At 47.5% G+C, this 15137-nt stretch overlaps 1 protein-coding gene across 1 annotated transcript in view; it reads left to right on the top strand.

Moving 5' to 3' along the window:
- The window catches only part of N4BP2 (NEDD4 binding protein 2), a 99862-nt gene that overhangs the window by 68185 nt on the left and 16540 nt on the right, over window positions 1–15137 (top strand). Inside the window, exon 12 of the mRNA XM_077279884.1 lies at window positions 3962–4085. Coding sequence (XP_077135999.1) covers window positions 3962–4085 — 124 coding nt within the window. The remainder of the gene's footprint in view (window positions 1–3961; window positions 4086–15137) is intronic.

The following is a 15137-nucleotide window of genomic DNA, read 5'->3' as shown; positions in this document are numbered from 1 at the left end:
TTAAGGACGCCACCGGGGGCACAAGCTCTCTTCTTCCCCAGTCTAAACCTCGTCGCCCTCCTCCTAGACGTCAACTTCGGTCCTTTCGTCGCTTCGCAGCGTCAAACTCCTTTTCCCAGCAGCAACAAAGGCCACAGGCACGTCAAGAGAAGAAGATGGTATCCTTTAGACCCACTCCTTCCTGGCGTCCTCGCTACCCCAGGGCAGATCCTCCAGATCCAGGACTGGAAGATCCACCTCGGCATGACTCTCAGCAAAACCCAGTCCATCTCCAAGGCTGGGCGGCCGTCTCCTCTTCTTCAGGGACGTCTGGATCTCTTCAGTAGAGGACGCATGGGTCAGGGAAGTTGTATCCTCGGGTTACAAGATAGAGTTCGTTTCACCACCCCGGGATCGTTTTTTCGAATCCCGTCCTCCAAGAGATCCCGCTCTAGTTCGGGGCTTTTTCGCAGCCATCTCTTCTCTCCTCAAATCCGGGGTAATCGTTCCCGTCCCAGAAAAAGAACAGTTCACAGGTTTCTATTCCAATCTTTTTGTGGTACCGAAGAAAGACGGCAAGGTTCGCCCCATTCTGGATCTCAAATTGCTGAACAGGAGAGTTCGTCTGAATCACTTCAGGATGGAATCCCTTCGTTCAGTAATAGAAATTCCTGAGCCTCCATGGAAGCTATGTTCCATAGATATTCAGGACGCCTACCTCCACGTTCCAATATTCCCGGGACATCACCGATTCCTGCGCTTTGCGGTGCTCCAAGACCATTTTCAGTTCGTCGCCCTGCCGTTCGGTCTCGCAACCGCTCCCAGGGTTTTCACGAAGATCATGGCGGTGCTGATAGCCATCTTGAGGGTCAGAGGCCTGATTCTGTTTCCATACCTCGACGACATCCTCATCGAGGCTCCGTCCTTTTCTCAGGCTCACGAAAGTCTGTCTATCGTCCTCGACACCCTAGCTCGCTTCGGGTGGCTGGTCAACCGGAAGAAGTCCTGCCTTATTCCTTCTCAGCGCATCGTCTTTCTGGGCATGCTCTTCGACACTCATCAGACCAAAGTCTTTTTTCCGGAAGACAAGAGATCCATCCTTCGTCGGGAAGTACGCTTGATCCAGGGTCCTGGGTTTCCCTCCTTCCGATCCGCCATGAAGGTTCTGGGGAGGATGGTAGCAACATTGGAAGCGATTCCCTTCGCCCAATTTCACTCGCGCCCTCTTCAGTGAGCCATCCTATCTCAGTGGGACAGGTCTGTCTTCTCCCCGGATCGTCCGATCCGACTCTCTCCCCGGGTCAAACTGTCTCTCAACTGGTGGCTGATGTCACCTCTCATCTTCCAGGGCAGGTCCTTCCTTCCAGTTCACTGGCAGGTGGTGACGTCTGATGCCAGCCTGCTCAGCTGGGGTGCGGTGTTTCGCCACCTGACTGTTCAGGGTCGTTGGTAGGCACCGGAGTCTTCTTCTGATCAATGTCCTCGAGATTCGGGCCATCTTTCTGTCCCTTCATCACTGGGAAAGGATTCTCAGGGGTCTACCAATCCGAATTCAGAAAGACAATGCCACGGCTGTGGCTTATGTCAACCACCAAGGGGGGACCCGGAGCTCCTTGGCCCTTGCCGAGGTATCCAAGATCTTCCTCTGGGCAGAGGCAATGGTTCCAGTGATATCCGCTGTGCATATCCCCGGCGTGGACATTTGGGCCGCCGACTTCCTCAGCCGCGAGGGTGTCGCGGCAGGGGAATGGTCCTTGCATCAGGAGGTCTTCCATCAGATTTGTCTTCGATGGGGGACTCCGGACGTGGACCTCACGGTGTCCCGAATGAACAGGAAGGTTCCTCGGTTCGTCTCCAGGCCTCGCGATCCTCTTGCAGTGGGCGTCGACGCTGTTGCCATTCCTTGGTCATAGTTCGCGCTGCCCTACCTGTTCCCACCCCTTCCCTTGCTTCCCAAACTGTTGAAAAAGATCAAAGCGGAAGGGGTGCTGGTCATTCTGATTGCCCCGGATTGGCCCAGGAGACCTTGGTTTGCGGACATCGTCAACCTTCTCGCGGACGCCCCCTGGCGCCTTACAGACAGGCCTTATCTGCTGTCTCGGGGTCCGATCTGCTACCCGAATTCTCGGTCGCTCAGTTTAACGGCGTGGCTGTTGTGACCACAGTTCTAAGGGCGTCTGGCCTTTCGGACCGGGTGATTAACACCATGATCCAGGCTCGGAAGCCTTCGTCTTCCAGGATCTACTATCGTACCTGGAAGGCTTACTTCCGTTGGTGTGAGTCCAACCGCATTTCACCTATGTCCTTTTCTCTGCCTTCCATCTTGGCCTTCCTTCAGGCAGGACTGGATTCGGGTCTTGCTCTTAGTTCCCTAAAGGGCCCAGCTTCTGCGCTCTGTCCTTTTTCAGAAGACGTTGTCTTCTCGGCCACAGGTTAAGATCTTCCTTCAAGGAGTAGCCCATGCTGCTCTTCCTTACAGGGCTCCTGTGGATTCATGGGATTTAAATCTGGTGCTGGACGTTTTGAGGGGTTCCCCCTTTGAGCCCCTCAGGGAGGTTTCCCCGTCCGTTCTATCTTGGAAGGTGGCCTTTCTTGTGGCCATCACGTCTATCCGCCGCGTTTCCGATTTGGCGGCCCTTTCTTGCCGACCTCCTTTCTTGGTTATCCACAAGGACAAGGTGGTCCTCAGGCCTCCGCCTTCCTTCCTTCCTTCTAAGGTGGTTTCCACTTTCCACCTCAACGAGGACATTGTTCTACCTTCCTTTTGTCCAGCTCCGACTCATCCTCTGGAGCGATCGTTGAACAAGCTGGACCTCATCAGGGCAGAGAGGATCTACTTGGCTAGAACGGACGCTTTCCGGAAGACGGATTCTCTTTTTGTCATTCCTGATGGCACACGTAGAGGCCTGCCGGCTTCCAAGGCGACTATTGTTCGCTGGATCAGAACGGCAATTTTGGAGGCTTACCGGGTCAAGAACATAGTGCCCCCTTCCTGGGATAAAGGCTCACTCTACCCGGGCAGTCGGCGCCTCCTGGGCGGTGCACCACAGGGCTTCCTCCCCTACAGCCTTGCAAGGCGACAACCTGGTCTTCCATCCACACGTTCGCCAAATTTTACAAGGTCCATACCTACGCTTCGGCGGACGCCAGCCTAGGCAGAAGGATCTTGCAGGCTCCAGTGGTGAGTCCTCTGACCTGATGGAAGTCTGTTTTTCCCGCCCCAGGGACTGCTTTGGGATGTCCCATGGTTCCTGTGTCCCCCAATGAGAGGCGATGGAGAAAACAGGATTTTTGGTTGCTTACCGTAAAATCTGTTTCTCGGAGCCTCCACTGGGGGACACAGCACCCTCCCAATGTTTCTCAGTTTCTGTTGTTCTATGTTCTATGACTGTTCTCACGTTTACAGTTCTCATGTTTATGGTTATGTTTTCAACCTTGTTGTTTGTTTCTCCTCCTGCTTTCTCACTAACTGAAGTGCATAATGCCAGTCGGTGGGGTGTACACTGCAGAGGAGGAGCTAACTTTTTTTGTGCATAGTGTCAGCCTCCTAGTGGCAGCAGCATACACCCATGGTTCCTGGGTCCCCCAATGGAGGCTCCGAGAAACAGATTTTACGGTAAGCAACCAAAAATCCTGTTTTTACTGTAGCTTGCAAAAAAAAGTACAACACAGCGAAAAGCTTGAAGTCAGTCTTAGAATAGCTGATTTGAGCTGTACCAAAAATCCGCACTCCAGTGTCAGCTTTTCTGCTCCCTTGCCCCCATGTTCAGACAGTGGCAGAGCTTGTGAGCAGTGTATGGTGATGAAGCTGAGGCGCTCACGTTGTAGTGCCGATTTTTTGATCAGTAGCTATACACCATGATACAATAACTGCATGAACATCGCAGATGAAGCAGCACTTCCAGCATGGAGCTTTACCTTATGACATATGTTTAATACACTTAGTGCATTAAGTTGAGTTACGACTTTCTTTGGCCCACAGTTATTCTTTAGAGAAGACTGAGGAATTCATGAGCTCCGTTTTGGAGGCCGACCCCGTGCAGAATGTGATAGCTCAAGGCTTCAAGCCTCCGGTGTCTACAGCGACTGAGAAAAGCAAGGAAAAGGTACTTCTGCGTAATCTGTTGGTTCGAGATTTTATTTTTCCTTAGGTGTCTTTTCCTAATTGGCTATGCTATTTTACAAAAAGAAATTCTGTAAAAATGTACAGCATAGTTTAAAGGGAATGGGGTTCCTGCCACCCCTACATATTTATTTTATTACTATTTATTTCTTATTATTTTACTCACTTTTATAGAACCGTTAATTCCACTGCGCTTTACATACATTATCATCGCTGTGTCCGTTGGGGCTCACAATCTAAATTCCCTATCAGTGTGTCTTTTGGATTGTGGAAGGAAAACCACACAAACACTGGGAGAACCTACAAACAGCAGATGTTGTTCTTGGCAGGATTTGAACCCAGGACTCCAGCGTTGCAATACTAACCACTGAGCCACCATATAGTGCTAACTACTGAGCCCCACCATCATGCATGCCTCAGAAAAAGTGTTTTATACTTGTCCCACATTGCATGCAAATTGTCCGGTCCGATGAATGTCTCCACATTGTGATCAGTGCCGTGCATTTAAATGGATGATATCTTTCCATCGCTCAGGCACAAGGCTACAGGCACTGTGTGGATGAGGGAATCACTGGTTGTTCAATAGGGCATAAGCTCTCCGATTCCACTGTTCAAGCGCGAGATTCCAGGCCCTACGTGGATTACGGGAAGACGTCATACACTTAAATGCACTTACATGAGGCTGCATTGATCACAATGTGAAGATACCCAGGGACCTGACCACACAATTTACATACAGTACAGTGCAGGACAAGAATAAAAGACTTTTCCTGAGGTATGCAGGGACACGTCAGAGGATATAAAGGGGTTGCTGGAACCCCATTCTTAAGATCTTAAAGGTGATGGGCAGGATTTATAATCCCCAAAACTGGTGACAGGTTACCTAAGGTTAAAGGGTCATTGTGTTTTCAAATAACTTTCCAAAATAAACTATCCTGTATGTGTATGAGGAATAAAACTATTGAGGGCCATTATATGGCTTGGGTCGTGCTTTTTCCCTCTGCAGGTTTTATTTGCAGTTGACTCTGTGCTGTGTGTGGAGTATAGCTACTGTGATCTCCTCATATACAGCATACAGAGAGGGATGCCTTCCCTTCATTCTTTAGCATTTAGAGACAAGCAGCAGCATGGAGGCCATTATACATCAGGACTGATCAGAGTAGATGTGAATCCAGCTTTGGGGTGAAGTAAAACACTTGTTAGTAAGCTCTGCATGATTTTTACGGGTCTCCCTCTGCTTTTTTACTCACTCTGCTCCTCTTCCTTCCACCTCCCCCCCTCAATAGACAATAATAGTTTTAAATTGACACCTCATTGAGATAGCAATAAACTATTGTCTTTAGCAAGGTGAAATTAACCCCTTCACGACATGTGTTGTACATGTACAGCGCATGTCGTGTCCCTCCCTTTGATGTGGGCTCCAGCGCTGAGCCCACATCTTTCCCAGCACGTCAGCTGTTTTGTACAGCTCACATGTGCCCCCTAACAGCCGCGGGTGTTAACCCGTTAAATGCCGCTGTCAATCTGACGATATGTGATAGCGCCAGAAACGCATCACTGATCCCATTCAAAATAAAACAATTTTAAAAAAAATACACATATTTGGTATCGTCACGTTCAGAATCGCCCGATCTATCAAGCTATAAAAATAATTAATCCAATCAGTAAACGGTGTAGCAAAAAAAGTCAAAACGCCAGAATTACGTTTTTTTTGTCAGCTCAACATTGGATTAAAATGCATTAACGGCCACTTAAAAGATCTTATCCACACCAAAATGGTATCATTTAAAATGTCATCTCGGCGTGCAAAAAATAAGCCCTCACCCAATCCCAGATCACGAAAAATGGAGACGCTACAGGTCACAGAAAATGACACACTTTTTTTTTTTTTTTTTTTTTTTTTTTTTACAAACTTTGGATTTTTTTTTCACCATGTAAATAAAAAATAACCTAGACATGTTTGGTATCTGCAAACTCGTAATGACCTGGAGAATTATTATGGCATGTCAGTTTTAGAATTGGGTGAAAACAGTAGCAAAAATCCAAAAAATAGTCGTGGAATTGCACTTTTTTATGCAATTTCACCATACTTGGAATTTTTTTTCCTGTTTTCGAGTACACAATATGGTAAAACCAATGGTGTCGTTCAAAAGTACAACGCGTCCCACAAAAAAACAAGCCCTCATATGGCCATATTGACCGAAAAATTAAAAAAAGTTACGGCTCTGGGAAGAAGGGGAGCAAAAACAGAAACGCAAAAACGAAAAAGGGGCTGCAGTGTGAAGGGGTTAAGCTGTTTTTTTTTGTTGTTTTTTTTTCCCCAGAAGGGATGGTCCGTGAGTTCAGGATGCAAATGATTTGTCTGATTAGTGGAGAAAGAAGAAAATATCGCTGATAAGATATATCCCAAAGTTTCTTATAGTCTACTGTACCATTGATTTATGCCAAGTTTTTTGAAAGTACAATTCCTGGTTAATATAGCAGTCTGTGCCTATATAGTGTCATACATTGGAAAATCCTCTTAATATTTAGTTAACACCAATATACACAAACTCAGGAGCTTTTTCGTTTGCTTCGTGCTTACTTTTAGGTTACATGTCTCCCCTTAAAACTTTTAGCCTTATAATAATTACTACTGAATGATTTATTGTTTCTCTCCATAAACAGTTCCAGTCTCTTTGCAACACAACAAATGGTTTTAAGTAGATCTGTTATTTCCAGGCTCTTTTAGATATGTTCGTTTTTTTTAACACAGTCCAGACTGACTGTAGGTCTTCTGACCCAAACCCTACAGCCCCTTACTTGGATCGTGAATGTCTGACGCATGAAACCCACCTTGACATCAATCAATACTTGGTTGTGATTTGACACCTGCAAACTCCCCCCAATCATTTGAATAAAGGGGCCACAGTGTTTCCGCCAGGAATGCGGTCTTCTTATTGTTTATGTAGGCACTCTGCCATATATATAGTGCATGGAAATGTAGCTTCCTATTGGCGAGTCTAGTAGACATCGTATGTACTGTGATGTGCCAAGAAAACCATGACGAGGACGTATCCTCTGCTAATGTGATGCCCCCTTTAGATTCAGCTGATTGGATATTCATGGCCTATGCTAAAGAGATTCTCTGAGCCCTAGAAAGCCTGATACCGGCCATAGACATTAGATGGGTGTCCCATACACAGGACGCTATCTCAGCCGAGTGCTCTGTGTGAAAGCCGCCAGCTGAGACCTCGGCCATCAGCTTATGTCAGGGAGAACAATGCGAATGCAAGTTGGAAACAGGGTATGACCCCATACACTATAGGCTGTTGGCCAAACCTGTTGCTATCGGTGCGTTCGTCCAAAATTAGTCAGTGTATGGGGGGGGCCTTACATTTTTAAGTATTTATAGGTTTGTGTTTGGTATTTCTTTTTATTTTATGTCATGCATCATTGTGCAATGATTTTTCTGGTGTTCAAGAACTGTTTCACAAGGCAATCTTGACTTTTATTTGGGTCATATACAGAAAAAAAAAGCAGTTTGACATTTCTTGAATGTGGAAAAAACCCAGTCTTACATTTCCTTATCCCCATTAATTACTGACCTGTCTTAAGTGAATGTGAATTGACTTATTTCATTTAAAAAATCCTTAACGTGAACCTGAAAGCTGATCCATTCTGCCTGGATATTGGGCAGCAGGAGTCAGACACAGGCTGCGTTATTGCAGCTCTTTATGTTTTACGCTTACATTGCCGCATTTCAGAGAAAATATGTTTTCAAAAGCCGACCAAAGACTGACAGGTCTCTCCCTATACACACACAAAGGGATAAACGTTAGTCTAGCAGAGTTGGGGCACAGTGAGTCCACCAAAAATCTGCCTCTTGGACTAGTCATCCAATAAGTCCCCGGACGGCTTTTCAAAGTAGGTTATTTCTGATTTGCCGCAACATTAAGGAGTAAAACCTATAGAACTGCAATAACGCAGCCATATCTGATTCATGCTGTTCAGGGTCCATGCAACATGAATCAGCTGTCAGATTCCCATTAATCATAAATATTTTATTTGTTTTAGAGCTTTTTCTTTAGAAAAAATGTTGATTTTTAAAAAACAAAAGAAAATTTTTCAAAAAAGTAAGAAAAATAATTAAAAAAAGAAGCCACACAGCCAAAATGTCTCATGTTCCTGATCTTGAAGAGGTTCTGGAAAAAATGCTGGCTTGCAAAACACAACATTAAAAGTTCTGCTTACCCTTGTGACCAGGATTTGTTTGTACTCTCTGACCATGAAGACACATAGGGCTGCATTGTTGCTCTAACCACTTAGGGTATGTGCCCATGATCAGGAATTGCTGTGGTTTTGATGCTGTTTATTAATGCAGTGTCAAAAACGCAGATGGCAGATGTTACTGCGTTTCTTTCTCGCTTCATTGGGGGACACAGGTAACCATGGGTGTATGCTGCTGTCACTAGGAGGCTGACACTATGCAAATAAAGAAGAAGCAGCTCCTCCCCGGCAGTATACACCCTCCGACAGGCACCAGGCAACTCAGTTTTTGCTTAGTGTCTGTAGGAGGCGGACCTGGATCTAACCCCAGATCCGCATTTTCTTTTGCAGGGATTTGTTGTGTGTATTAACCATTTTCCCTTTCTTTTTCAGACTATTTCTTCAGGGTAACAGGGTGCAGTTTTCTCACCCTGTTTTCCCCACTTTGAGCGACCGAGAGAGCAGTGTGGCATCACCCACATCCCACCCTCTCGGACCCGCTGGGTAGGACTTGGTCCTCTGTCACCCTTTCGGGTGTTCAGGGTGACCTTCTCGGTGGCCAGTCCTGCCCGTATCCCCTCCTCATCCCTCTCCTCGGAGAGGGCTGACAGGAAGACGGCGGTCACTTCCAGTGACCCTCTCCCCCTGGTTAGGGGCCGACGCCGTCTTCTGCGCCGGGGCTCGCGGCGCGGGAAGGAGGACTTCTTCCAGGACCCTCTACTCCTCCAGGGATCCTGATGCGTTCCTCTTATCCAGGTAGGGAGCCTTCAAGCAACAGCCCTCCCCAAACCTCCCCCCCGGCCCGGCAATCCAATCTCCCTGATCTTACCCGGCTGGATGTTTCATTACCTTATCAAGGGTCCCTTGTATAAGGAAGGGGGCTACATGCGGGAGCGCAATCGCCGTGGATACGTACTGCAGCGCCGACTATTTCCCTCCTTCTTATTCAAACTGCGGGAGCGCGCGCCCGCCATTTTTTTCTATCTCTCCTGGCTTTCTTCTCCCTCATTCGGCGCTTAAGCGCCCTCTTGAGGCGGCCGGGAGCTCAGCGCTTGGGGGCGTTCCTTATGCTTCTCCCCCTCAGCGCCTGTATATGCTTACAGCGTCGCGCTGTCTCCACGCCTTTTTCTGCTGTTTCCTGCTTCCTGTCACATGCTGGGGACATAGGATTCTCGGGGGATCACAGGCACAGACTTCTGCGACTACCGCGGTCGGCTCAGCGCTACTGCTCTACTCCCGGCAGTATTCTTCCTCTTCGGGACAAGGTAATATCCACCTATGTCCGACCCCACTCCGGCCTTTGCCACTACGGCCATCCATTACGCCTGCGCTCTCTGCAAGAAAAAGTGGACCTCAGGTCAGTCTTCCCCTTTCTGCCCGTCCTGCGTTCCTCCCACCATGTCAGCTCCCCTAGAAGCTCCTAGGTCCCGGGATGAGTGCACCCCCCCTCCCCCGGAGTGGGCTGTTGCAATGTCTCAATCAGTGTCAGACCTGACTAAGGTGTCTCAGTCCCTGGTTCAGGCACTTGAACGTATCCCGCTTCTCTCTAATGCCACCAGTGCCACGAACGCCTCACACGGCGATTCGCTGGCACCTGCCCATGTCACAGAGGCAGACCGGACAAAAGAGACAGATAAAGGACCTTATCTAGATCCTCCTCCAGTTCCACGGACCATATCGGGATACCCCTATCTGCCCGTTCCCCCCTCCTCGCAGGCGGACCTCGGGTCTGACGTAACCTCTCAGTCGGAATCTGACTCGGATGCAGATCAGACTTCCGGAACACAGGACCTGGTCGATAGCCTTATTTCAGCTATCATTCAGACGCTTGATCTTAAGGAGGATGAGGCAAGCTCTCAGGACGTCTCCGTTGCGTTCAAACGGATTAAACGTCCCTCTAGGGTTTTTCCTAATCACAAGGAGTTTGACAACACTACCTCCACTCACTGGGAAAACCCTGGTAAGCGTTTCCCTGGCAGGAAACGACTCGACGTTTTATACCCCTTTCACTCTGACCTGGTCTCCAAATGGTCCGAGTCTCCTAAGGTCGACCCGCTTGTGTCCAGGCTATCCTCACAGACAGTTCTGTCTATCCCGGACGCAGCTTCCCTTAAGGACCCCATGGACAGACAGATCGAGGCACTAGAAAAATCGGCATTTGAGGCCTCCGGAGCCTCCCTTTGCCTTAGTTTCGCCTCGTCATGGGTAGCCAAGGCTGTTACAGCCTGGGCCAAGACCCTGCGCAGGGGCATTCTAGCTTCTGCTCCTGCTGAGGAACTGTCCGATTTGGCAGATCAGATTTCTCTGGCAGGAAAATACCTCATGAATGCCTCCCTTGATGCGGCGGCCTGCTCCACCAGGGCTAACGGCAACATTGTGGCCATTCGCTGGATTCTCTGGCTAAAGGCGTGGAACGCTGACTCCGCCTCTAAGAAATCGCTCACTGGTCTTCGGCACGCAGCTAGATCAAATGATTTCGGACGCTACGGGTGGTAAGAGTACCTCCTTACCCCACTCCAAGCCGAAACGTCCCTTCAACAGGAGGGGTCCCCAGTCCTTTCGTCCCTTTCGGTCCTTTACCTCCTCAGGAAACCCCAACCAGGACCGTTCCTCCTCACAAGGGGACTGAAGAAAACCTTCCTTCAGGCCTCCGCCGCGCTGGAGAGCTAAGAGCCACCCCGCAAAATCATCTGGATCTCGGGGCCACAGGTTTTCTTTTTTTTTTCCAAACTGTTTTTATTAAACATTTTCAATTAAACATTTTCAACATTAGCATATCAATATGCAAACATAGGTACACGGGATTATTTCCCTCTTTCCGGTATTACAGAAGCCCATTATTAAAGACGGTAACTATTTTAGCGTTCCAGTTTGCAAATTAAAGGCAAAATACCTCTCAATCAAGATAAAGCATAGAATTCAACATGGAAATACAATACGAGTGGACTACCATTCTGTAACTAGATAACCCCAAATGGTGAAAGAGGGGAAGTTATAGCCAAAGAGAAAATGAAGAAAAAAAAAAAAAAAAAAGGGTGGAGGGGTCAACAGACAGACTAGGGAAAGTCGAAGGGAGGGGAGGGGGGGGGAACACACGGCTCCGCACTTCGCCCAATGTGTTATTTAAGAGACAACTCCACTCACAAGGGTGCTCGGCCCGCTACCGTCTGTTCCAGGAACCATGTAGTTGTGCAGAAGCATTGTTTGAGCCTCTGTTGTATATGCGTCGGAAGAATGGGTATAAGTGGCTGCCATAGTTCAAAAAAATTTTGGGGTTTTAGTTCTTTCTGAAGGGATGCTTCCACCCAATCCATCCTAAATAGGAAGGAGAGTTTGTCCAGGAAGATCCTCAGGGTGGGCACATTAGGTGCCAGCCAGGTTTGTAAAATCGTTTTCCGGGCCGAGGCCGAAATCATGTACAAGAATTTTCTACCATAAGTGGGGATCACAGCCCCTTCATTAGTAATGTACCCGAAAAGAGCCCAGGCTGGAGTGAGAGCCACCCTATATGGTGTATGCGTATGAGTAAATACAAGTATGCGTTGCCAAAATTGTTGGATTTGTGGGCAAGCCCACAAGCAGTGGAACATGTCTGCCTCGACCTCTCCACACCTGGAACAGATCGGACTCGGTATATTACCCATAAGAAAGTTGCGCCTTGGCGAGATATAGGATTTATGCATAATCTTCAACGTCATTTCCCAATAAGATGTAAACGGTGTAAATTTAAGCGTATTCCTCAACATTTGTAGAATCAGAGTAGGTGATAATGACGGGTCACTAAGCTGCCACTTCATTATTCCTGTGGAATGTTCTTCCCTCTCGGTCTCAGATCTTAGGAATGTATAGTAGTCTGACACAAGCCTTTTCGTCAGCTTGCATGTGGTAAGTTTGGTTATCAGCCTATCCTGCCAGTCATTATCACTGAAACCACAAGTAACACTCGTCACATAACTCTGTAATTGCATGAAGTGGAAAGGGTGTATACTGATGAAATCAAATAAGAGTGTCGCCTGGTTGAAGGTAAGGACCTTTTTGGAATGTACATCTACTATGTCTCCCACCCTGCCCAGGCCTAATGTTTGCCAACCATGAAAAATGTGGTGTGCCTTCCCTGCCTGAAACCTAGAATTAGTACAAAACGTCTGTGCCAGTGACACCCGTGGTGATAGCTTTAATCTACGACGTATGACCGCCCAAGACCGCCAGATTGTTATAAACAGAGGATTGGATCTCAGCTCCTGGGGCACCAATGTGTAAGGCTCATGTAGTACGTTTACCAGTGACCTGCCTCCCACTAATGATGTTTCAACTGCTAGAGCTGAGTATGTAGAGGTACCCTTCAACCAGTCTCGGAGAATTCGCATGTTTGCTGCAAGGTTATACAGCTTAATGTCTGGGAAATTCACTCCGCCACTGGTTCGGGTTTGTGTGAGGGTGTGGAATCCTATTCTGGGCCTCTTCCCCTGCCAAATAAATCTGCGAAACAGACGGTTAATATTATGTTCATCCACTAGTCTCAGATAAAATGGCAGGACATTGAATAGGTATAATAATCGGGGAAATGAGATCATTTTTATCAAATTTGCCCGGCCTATGAAGGACAAGGTAAACTTTTCCCATGCTGTCAACTCGTCCTGCAATGAGGTGATGTACGTTTGCAGGTTAGTTTTGTAAAGTTTTGCCGGGTCTCTCGTGATCTGAACCCCCAGGTAAGTCAAGGAGTGAGTCTTCCAACGTAAAGAGTGTTCCTGTGTCCAGCGTGGTTCGGGAGGCCCAGAGAGCATCATTGCCTCAGATTTACCAACATTTATGGTGAAACCCACCAACGCCCCCTTCTGTTCTATTATTCTAAGGAGCGGGCCCAGAGACTCCCGTGGATTTGACAGGAAGATCAATAAGTCATCGGCGAAGGCCACAGTCTTAATTTCTGTCGCCCCACATCGTATGCCCTCAAGACCTGCCCAGCCATGGAGATACTGTAAAAGAGGGTCCAAAGCCAGGTTGAACAATAAGGGCGATATCGGGCATCCCTGTCTCGCCCCTCTTTCCAAATTAATCTGAGGGGACATCAAGTTGTTCACCCAGAGTCTAGTAGCCGCGCCACGCTGAATATTCTGCAAGAATCCCAGGAAAGTCTCTCCAAAACCCCTGTAGCGCAGTACTGTATTTAAAAATTTCCATGAGATAGAATCAAACGCTTTCTCCGCGTCAAGGCTGAGAAGCATTGTCCGGGGATAGTTTTGTTGTTTGGCCATAACCGTAGCCGCCACCGCCAATCGGACCCCTAAGGTCGAGTGTCGCCCCCTCGTAAACCCCAACTGTGAGGATGTCAATACCTGTGGCAGAAATACCTGCATTCTATTCGCCAATATCTTAGTTAAAAGTTTGTAGTCTACATTCATTAGTGAAATAGGGCGAAAGGAACCCACATCAAGGGGATCTTTATTTGGCTTGGGTATAAGAATTGTGTGGGCCTCATGAAAGCCCTCCAGCACCTCCCCCTTAAGATAAATATCATTATGTATATCCACTAGAATAGGGGTATTATACGGTTGCAAAAGCTTATAATATTCTATGGTCAGTCCATCAGGTCCCGGAGACTTACTATTGTGGAAAGATTTAATCGTCGATTGCACCTCCTCAATGGTTATCGGGGCAGACAAAAAATCTCTCTGCTCTGCTGTCAGCTTTGTGGGCTCCACCGAGGAAATTAAGTCCCGTGCACCCTGGGCGTCATACGGTCTCTCTTTATAAAGTGTGGTATAATATGTTATAAACGCTTGCTGTATCTCAAGTGGCGAGGTGACCAGTCGGTTACTTTTGGGTTGTTGAATCTGCAGGATTGTGCGCTTGGAGGTATGCGGCTTAGTCAGGCGGGCCAGTAAACTACCCGTCTTCCCCCCCCCCATCTATGGTAATGATTTTTCGTGAACTCTATATTCCTGGTTGCTTGGGCAATAGTAAAAGCATCTAGCAGTTGTTTGGCGGAGAAGTAGTTTTGTTTATTAATGTCTGTAGGGTCTCAAGTACGCCTGGTGTGTGGCTAGCAGGTCAGTATGAAGAAGATTATACCTAGTTCTCCTTTCCTTTTTTTGGTGTATCATGTATGAAATGACATGGCCTCTCATGACGGCCTTAGATGTGCGCCACATCAGTGAGGTATCCGAAGATGAGGACATGTTATCGTCCAAAAAGTTGTTCCAGTGGACCTGGAGGAACTGTTTGAAATCCTCCGAGTTAACCAAATAGGATGGAAACCTCCAGGGCGCTGAAGAGCCCCTCGGAGGCTCCATCCCCAGTTGCAGTCTAATTGGTGCGTGGTCCGATATCATGATAGACTCTATTGTGGTTTCTGATATCCTTTCGAATAGAGTTTCTGTTACTAGGAAGTAGTCTATCCTAGAATGGGTATCATGGACCCTCGAGTAGAATGTGTAGTCCCTTTCCGTGGTATGGAGCACCCGCCACGGATCACACAACCCAGTGTGCTGCATAATCTTTAAAATGACTGAAGTAGCACGTTTGTCATGGGAAGCCGCGGAAGACCTATCCAGGTGTGGATCAAGGACAGCATTAAAGTCGCCGCCCACAATTAAATTATCTGTGCGCTTTGTCAGAATAAATTGATATAACTCTGAAAAGAAAGTAGTATTGGGATAATTTGAAGCATAGATATTCAATAGTGTGTATACTGTGTTTCCAATTTGGATCGCAAGATATAAAAACCGTCCCTCAGTGTCTGAGTATTCATCAAGCAAAGTGTAAGGCAGAGAATTCCCCAGCA

The sequence above is a fragment of the Ranitomeya variabilis genome, chromosome 1, assembly GCF_051348905.1.
Source record: "Ranitomeya variabilis isolate aRanVar5 chromosome 1, aRanVar5.hap1, whole genome shotgun sequence".
Taxonomy (NCBI): domain Eukaryota; kingdom Metazoa; phylum Chordata; class Amphibia; order Anura; family Dendrobatidae; genus Ranitomeya; species Ranitomeya variabilis.
The sequence above is the reverse complement of the archived record's forward strand: the minus strand, read 5'-3'. Positions and strand labels throughout refer to the sequence as shown.